The sequence below is a fragment of the Atta colombica genome, unplaced genomic scaffold, assembly GCF_001594045.1.
Source record: "Atta colombica isolate Treedump-2 unplaced genomic scaffold, Acol1.0 scaffold166, whole genome shotgun sequence".
In the NCBI taxonomy this organism is placed as follows: Eukaryota; Metazoa; Arthropoda; class Insecta; order Hymenoptera; family Formicidae; genus Atta; species Atta colombica.
The window spans coordinates 1,022,559-1,030,888 of record NW_017259257.1 but is presented as its reverse complement, the minus strand read 5'-3'; the positions used below and the strand labels follow the sequence as shown (position 1 = coordinate 1,030,888).

The 8,330-nt window shown below is 30.4% G+C and overlaps 2 protein-coding genes across 2 annotated transcripts in view; one reads left to right on the top strand and one right to left on the bottom strand.

The window, feature by feature from the left end:
- The window catches only part of LOC108686257 (acyl-CoA-binding domain-containing protein 5), a 6,703-nt gene extending 3,115 nt beyond the window's left edge, over positions 1-3,588 (bottom strand). The window contains exons 1-3 of the mRNA XM_018191466.1: positions 3,505-3,588; positions 3,147-3,427; positions 2,899-3,078 (exon numbers count right to left, since the gene is read on the bottom strand). Of these exons, the coding sequence (XP_018046955.1) occupies positions 2,899-2,959 (61 nt within the window). The 5' untranslated portion in view covers positions 2,960-3,078; positions 3,147-3,427; positions 3,505-3,588. The remainder of the gene's footprint in view (positions 1-2,898; positions 3,079-3,146; positions 3,428-3,504) is intronic.
- Positions 3,589-5,692: 2,104 nt separating this feature from the next.
- Positions 5,693-8,175, top strand: LOC108686231. The gene is made up of 6 exons (XM_018191413.1): positions 5,693-5,806; positions 5,903-6,144; positions 6,962-7,119; positions 7,186-7,376; positions 7,503-7,776; positions 7,876-8,175. Exons 2-6 carry the CDS (start codon positions 5,924-5,926, stop codon positions 8,124-8,126), a joined length of 1,095 nt encoding a protein of 364 aa, XP_018046902.1. The 5' UTR covers positions 5,693-5,806; positions 5,903-5,923; the 3' UTR covers positions 8,127-8,175.
- The last annotated feature ends 155 nt before the right edge of the window (positions 8,176-8,330 follow it).

Here is an 8,330-nt window from a genome sequence, read left to right as displayed (position 1 = left end):
TATTAAAGTTGAGCTCTTGAGATAAAAACTAAACAATAAATGGGCAATTAAGAGTCTAGATTCGCAGTAAATTGAAGCGATTATATCAACATATATTTTTCAGTACTACATATATATAACAAATACCGAACGTTTTGACTTAATTCAAGCCTCTTCAGCAATCTAGTATCTCAGCAGTCAAGAGATTTTATTATACTAGACTGCTAAAAATGGCTTGAATTAAGCCGAAACATTTGATATTTGTTATATATGTAGTATTGAAAAATATACATTGATATAATCGCTCCAATTATTGCGAATTTAAGCTCTTTATTGTCCGTTTTTTCATTTATTACTTAGTTAAAATTGAAATGTTTTTTCTGATTAATCAAGAATTAAATGAAGATAGAAATAAAAACATCATCATTGTATCTTAAATGGAGATATAATGATGATAATTTTATTTCAATCTCCTTGACTTCTTAACCAAAAAGTCAAGAGTATTCTCTTGTATATAGACATGAAATAGATGATATGATAATTTATGCATCATCACATAATATAAATAATATACAGTAAAATTCCGTTCATTTGCATTGTATTTGTAGAAACAAATTTATGCTCAGTTCTAAATATACGAACTCATAAGATTTTTCCTAATGTCCTTTTAGTTTTTCTCTCTAATGTGGAAAGAAAAAGAAGATGATCCGTGAAAAAGTTTGGCTGAAAAAAACAGACTTATAGCTAAACTCTTAATTATCCGAACTATGGATCCATAATTCGAAAAATAAAAGCTTGATATATTCAAGTTTAGTATATTTGATTATTAGAACTATTTTCTCCTTTATGATATGTTTAGTTAAACAAAGTTTTACTATTTTTACATAGTTTTAGCTTTTACATAGTTTTAAAAGACTCTATATTAAATATTAGGATATATTGATATACTAAGTAATAATAAATTAATTAATAACAATAATTGTAAAAGCTCTCAATATTGAAATAATTAAATAAATAATAAAGCACAGCGCAATTATTAAAATACAAAAATTTAATTCTTCATATAAAAAAAATATATATATGCATATATATTTACTTCAAAGTACGTAAGTTTTATTCGATAGTAATAAATATTAGACATAGTGAAAACATTCTAATTGTATTTCTAATGGAATTCATGATCTTCAAAATTAATGTTAATAGAAAATAACTGTGATAGCAATTATTGAAAGCTTATTATCTTAGCTTTATTATTAAGATACTTTAATGTCTCATTAAGGTATCTTTATTAAAATTCGAATGAATATATTTATATCAAGTTCGAATGAATATCAATTTATATCAAGAATATATTTATATCAAGTAATTTTTGTATTATGCATGATGTACTTCACCGTTGCACTGCAACGGTGTTATGCCTATATTTTTGTCAATAAGCAAGTTCATAGTACAAGAATACAGAGATGGATTACCAAGAAATTATGTATAATAACAAGTTTTAACTTTATATTTTATATATTGCTAGTGACCTGGAAATAAATAATTAGCGTTAACTAATAAGCTCTTATTAACAAAATTTCATAACTGCTGGTGCAATACAAGTTATTTTTTTTATGATCAGTGAAGAGGAACATTCTAGTTTTAACCACTAAGCGTGTCTTACACTGTTAGAAAGTAAAGTGGGGACTGTGGGGAATAATACAGTCACTTAGCTATATGAAGTGACTGGAAAGTATAATATACTTGAATGTACAATATCTAACATCAAGGCTAAATAGTAAAAAAAATACAATACAATATATATAAGGATATATATTATGTACATTATGTATACATGATACAAATTATGTAAATATGATACAAAATCAATATTAATGATGAAAATAATAAGCATCTTGATTTAAAAAACAAGCTTTTAAAAAAATAGTCATATTTCTGTAAACAAGATTTCATCGCTTATTATTTAATTTGTTTGAGAGTAAATTATCGTTTTTTTCTTCAAAAGAATTGAATAAGTAATAAGAAAATGCAAATCAATAAGCTTATCTCTTTTTTTGACATAATTATTAAGTGTGAAGGTCATTCGCGTCACAACACAGAGACTATCAAAATGTATGTCGTCCAATTGAACAGACAATACAACGGACATGGAGGCTTCTTCCGTACAGTGCATGAGCATTCGGAAAATGAAATTTTTTGTCCTAATATCTTGACACCGCGAATAAGAAATTGACTTAAGAACATTCACTTTCCTCGGACATCATTAGATCTTGCCAATTTCTCCGCATGGTAGCGCGTAACGACGATGCATGTAAAAGCTTCGTATTTTTTTCCATATATAAAATCACCTGATAATGAAAAAGGCTAGAAATTTAAAGACCCATGTGTGATTTTTATTGTCATTGTTCGAATGTTTTCAGTTTAAAGAAATTTATATAAAATATCCAGGAAATATATTAAAAAAAAAAATATATATATATATATATATTAAAAATATATATATGTATATACATAATAATCTTGCAGTTGACTTTTTGACGCTTTTAAATACGTGGAAAAAAACTATTATAATTATGTATTATCGGTTCTTCATAATTGTGAATAAATAAGCCGTTTTCGCACCAGGAAGATAAATATCGACGGCGACGTGGACTTTAGCCAGCACGCAGTAAAGTTATACGAAGGAAGAGAGGCGAGAAAGGGAAAGAAATCAACAAGCGTGGAAAGCAAAAAGCGATACTGTGATATCTCCCGCGTTCTCAGGCGAATGCAACAGCGGATGCGAGTGTGTAAGAGGTAAAATGTTTCGGAGTGTATGCAAAGGAAAAATTCACTTTCGAGATATGCATCCGCGCTTTCGAGACACTCCAAGATTCGCTGTGCTAATGCGACGATAACGTGGGTGTAAGATTATCATACCGTTTTTCGGCAAACTCCTAATCACGTTCACGGCGGCGTTGAACTTCTCCTCCGTCGTCATGTTTCCTGGACGGACAAGCAGTGGTGTCCTTTTATCTTATCTCTCTTTCCCTTTTATATCCTATCCCTTTTTTGGGACGCGACGTGGCTTCCTCAGCTACGTCGGTTGTGATATACCTTCTGGCAATAAAAAGGAACGGGAGGAAAAACACTCCGAAACCGATCACCACAGCACGAGCGTAGCGTACCTGGCCGACGACTGGCGACTACTGTCACTACGAGATTCGTTCTCCGTCGAGAAGCAGCGGAGTAGCCTGGACACGATGCAAACCACGAGCGACTGCTGAGCCGACTGCCGTTGACGTCTGTTGATCATCCGGGTGGATTACGCGATGGTCGCAATGACTGGCTGTACTGATGACTAACAGATTATTGCTGTGGATTACCGTACCGTTTGACGATTGGCGGTCGTCCGGGATAACATTCGTGGGCATGCGCGAGCCCGAGTTGTCCAGGAAATCTCTAGCAACTATAAATTATTAATACAAAATTTCAACAATCCTCTCGATTAATTACTTGATATTGATCTCTAACTCTGTGCCTTACCTTATCAAGTAGATACAAATTTTCCTTTTATTTCTTTAGGAATAATCACAGTAATCTGCTATTCAACTTTAGAAAGCAGAGGAGGCAGCCTTTTTAAAATTCTACAGCTTTCTTTGATTTATTATAATTCATCATGCATATTTTCCTTGTCTTAAAGTATGATAATCAGAACTAATAGGGTAGCTTTCTTCAAGGTTAATTGATGGAAGACATCTATAAATAAAATTACATAATTATATTAATTTACAGCTTTCTCATTTAGCTAGTCTCTGTTTTAATTTATAAACACTACATAGATTATTAATGCAAATTAATTTCCAATAATTCTTTCAATTGTTTAGAAACAATCTTTAACAAATAAAATTAAATAATCATTAAATGTCGCTATTTTCTCAGAGTAGACATTAACATCTTCTCATTTAGTTAGTTAATTTACTGCAAATTAACATTGTCTAAACTAGAAATAATCCTTAAGAAATAAAATTAATAATTATTAGTGAGCTTAATAATTATTACAGTTTTATTGGCATGGACATTAATATCTTCTTATTTATCTGGTTTTCTATTGTATAGCTTATTGTAGTAAAGTAAGTAAGCTGTGTAAACTAGAAATAATTCTCAACAAATAAAAATATATAATTATATTAATTGTTACAGTTTTGTCAGAATAAACATCTTCTCATTTAACTGTAGTTCTATTTTAACTTACCATAAACAAATATTAACTAAAAATAATCTTTAACAAATAAAATTAAATAATTAAATTATTAATTATCACACTTTCTCAGAGTAGATATTAATATCTTTTCATCTAACTGATATTCTTTTTTTGTTTATCGCAAACATTCGATAAATTAGAGCTAATCGGTAATAAATACAATTTAAATAATCATTAATTGTTACAATTTTCTCAAAATAAACATTAACATCCTCTGTTTATTTAGTTGGTATTCTATTTTAGTTTATCATAATAAACATTGTATAAATATATAGCATACATACATAAATTAGCAATAATCTTTAAAAATAAAATTAAATAATTATTAATTGTCACATCAGCTTTTTTAGCGTAGACATTAATAAATTTTCATTTAGCTAGTATATCCTGTTTTAGCAAACAAACATTATGTTTAAAATTAGACATAACCTTTAATAAAATTATTAATTGTAACATCTTTATCGGAATGCCATTACATTATTTCTTCTCATTTATCTAATTTTACCTTAACTTATTGTTACCTGAAAAATAATCCTTAACAAATAAAATTACATAATTATTATTATTCGGAATAGATTGACAGATTTCTAGCGTTTAATTTATTTCATATCTCAATTTGTTATCGTGTAGATATTGCATACTATAATTAGGAATATAAAATTGCACAATTATCGCTTCTATGCCTGTCGAACTGTCAGACTCACGAGGATACGCTACGCTGGTCGAAGAAACAGGCAATGATTCCGCAATTCCGTCTCGACTTTTCAAGACTTCAATTGTCGCACGCGAATTCACTGGAGCGAGCGTAATTGCGAAGCGTAACGAGCTTCGATCGATTCGCAATCTATAGATGAAGAAATCTAATATAAATATTCTGTACGGTGCAATTTATAATAACTCCAATACGTTTGAAGAAGTTAAATGCTAACCAAATTTATTAACTTCTTCGCTATTTCTCTTCCTTCGTTGTCCAGGAATTAATCGGCGTCTAAACAGTTCCGGATCGCATGACGTATCATCTTTATCTGTAACAGACGAAATTGGAGAAATTAAACAGGACGTTGCTGGCGGCAATTGCCAGGCGGCGCGATAATTCGCGAAAGACGCATTTGTTCCGTCTACACTTTCTACACTTTATCACCACGATATCTACTTCAAATATGATATTAAATAAAAAGAAACGAAAGATAAAGGATAAAAAATATTCAGCTGAGCGAAGAGCCTAAAAATTTACTAATCTTCCTTTTAAATTTTATTGTCTTTTTTTTACTTCTCTGACAACGTCTATACCATTAAACAGGAAGTATGTTCTTTTTAGCTAAACCAGCGATGATATATCATTTTGTCGATGACTAAATTTGCATTTTCCTCTTTCTTTTCATACTAGAGAAAAAAAGAGAAAAAATAAACAATGCATGAAAAGAAAAAACGAACAGATCACTGCATTCTCCGCAAGTGCAGAAAGCGCAAATAGTACATCGTGCAACACCAAAAAACGGATATTGTATGGTTTGCTGATCGCATTATATACAACTTTAAAATCTAGAAGAGAAGCAAGTGGTTGAATCGGATTATATCCTGCATGTCTGTATTTCTCAATAAAGTTATTAAATTATGTACTTATTATATACTTTTCAGTCACTGGAAATATATTGGCATATATTTTTTTGTGTCAAATAGGCTTAGTTGTTAAGTCTGAGGATGACTTCGTTTGGTCGCGGTCGTGGATGGTCCAATCATCACAGCCAAGACAAGGATCAGGGATTACGTAGACCAGGAGGAAGCGCATCCAGCAACAACAAAGTCCTGAAGGACATAATAGATAAGATAGTTTCGTATGATGAGTGTGAGAGCGTCTCGCCGAAGCTGATCCAGGATATCGTAGACCTGTTGACCATTGCAATCAACGAGGACAGTCTGAGGTATTACGAGTTTTTTTTTGGGAAACAGAAGATGCATTTCATTTAGTGACACAAATTGATACAAGTGTCATTCTGTCATTGGCTGCTTTCCTTTTAGAAGACACAGGTGCTTTCTATTTATATTTGTTTTTAACAAGATTAACCTGGTTTAACTTATCCTTTTCTAATTCTTACAACTAGAAAAAGAATAATTTTTAGAATAAGAAAAGTTGAACCGAAATTAAAGTTAATCTATATTGGTAAAAATAAGAATTAGTAAAATTGATATAAACATCTTGACATTCAGTGAATTACAAAGATAGAATGCACTTGTATTTACTTGTGTCATCAAACAGAAAACACCTGTAGTCAACACAAACATTGACATTCATTGGCTATGTTTAATAAACTGTTTATTTTACAATTGTTGGAAGTTTCCTTCATTGTGATTAAATTATACTTTTAGATTAGAAGAATAATCCTGTCTCAGCAAGCAAAGAAAACTTCCAATAGTTGCAATATAAACATTTTACTGAACGTGGATGAATAACAGAAATAAAATGACATTTGATGATTCCTAAAAAGGAAGCCTGTATCATTCACTAAAGTATCAAAAAAAAAGATGTTTGTATCAACTTGTGTCACTAAATGGAAAGCACCAGAGAAAAGATGAATCATGCAAGAAGTTCAGCTGAAAAGAATATCTTTTATGATTGGACATGGGAGAAAAAAAGAGTAAAAGGAAGATGTAAACTTTTTAGGTCTACTCTCTTTGCAGCTGAACTTTTTTTTCTTTCATCACTTGGCAATTATTCTAACCCAAAGTCATAAATTTTAGATATGTATGCGATTCTCTTTGGAAGCAGGCTATATATCACTCATTGACCTCGAAAATAGCTTTGATATTCAGCGATAACATGGTTGTTCGGTTAGAAGATACTAATAAAAACACTATACGAAGCCGCTTCTTACGTTTCCTTCAGGATAATTATATATGTTGGTATTTTTGATTTTTAATCTCTTGTTCTATATTTTATATTATACTATATTGTATACTTTTAGCTAAAGAAAAAGATAGAGTAGAGGATAAAAGAACATTTGCCAATAAAGTTTTACTTCATGCAGAAGTTTATTATCACATGAAATTGAGCGATGGAAATAGATTGAAAATATTGGCTGAGCCGTTAATTCAATATTTGGAAGATCTGCTGCAAGACAATCCTAAGGATAATATTTATTTTATCATGATACAGGTAAAAACAAAAACAAGGTATTGAATGTATGCGAAATAACATATACGCATAAGAATCAAATAATGAAGATTATTTATTTACAAAATCGTGATATTGTGGTTAATAAGAAATCTCGTGTTTTTTTAGATACTTAGAGCTGGTAAAGATCTTTATGCAGCGTGTCCAGGTGGATTAGAGAGCTTAATAATGACAATCAGGCAATTGCTGGTAAAGGAAAATTTACATAGTCCCGAGAACAATGCGGCATTATTATTAATCGTAGAGTTAGCCAATAATGACTATGAAATTAAGGACACGCGGTTGAAACATTTTTATTTCTCAAATATCAAGTCTCTCTCTTTTGAACCTCCGTTTTCTCATGAAGAATTAAAGGTGATCTTAACGACAAAGACTGAAAATGGTAACATGATTTACATTATTAATTGTTAAAATATATACATATATTATGTGGATAATACTATTGCTACTATCATAAATCGACAATTTTTTGATGTTCTAGATAATCAATTGCGGGAAATTGAGAATAATCCACGAATTATAAGAGAAGAAATGAAAAATGACATACCTGAGCATGGCAATTATTCAAAAAATTCTAGCGGTCCAAGAGCGATACGCGGTTCAGGTGCACTGGATAAAGCAAAAAAAGGAATTAATATTAATGCAAAATCAAATTCGTTGAGGACAACTCCACCGAGGGAAAGGAATAAAGGTTGGGGTCACGATGATAGGTTTCATGAACATTATGAATAAATATCTATCTTGTTACTAAGGTAAATATTAATTATAATTTTAATATAGCTAAAATAAATAACAAAATTGACTTCTATTTTGACTAAATGTTTACAGGCACTTGTATGCAATAATGATAGTTACAAAATTCTTTCTATATTGTAATTATCAAATTGGCACAAGAAATAAATATAGCTATGAAAAAGGTTTTACAGAATAATCATG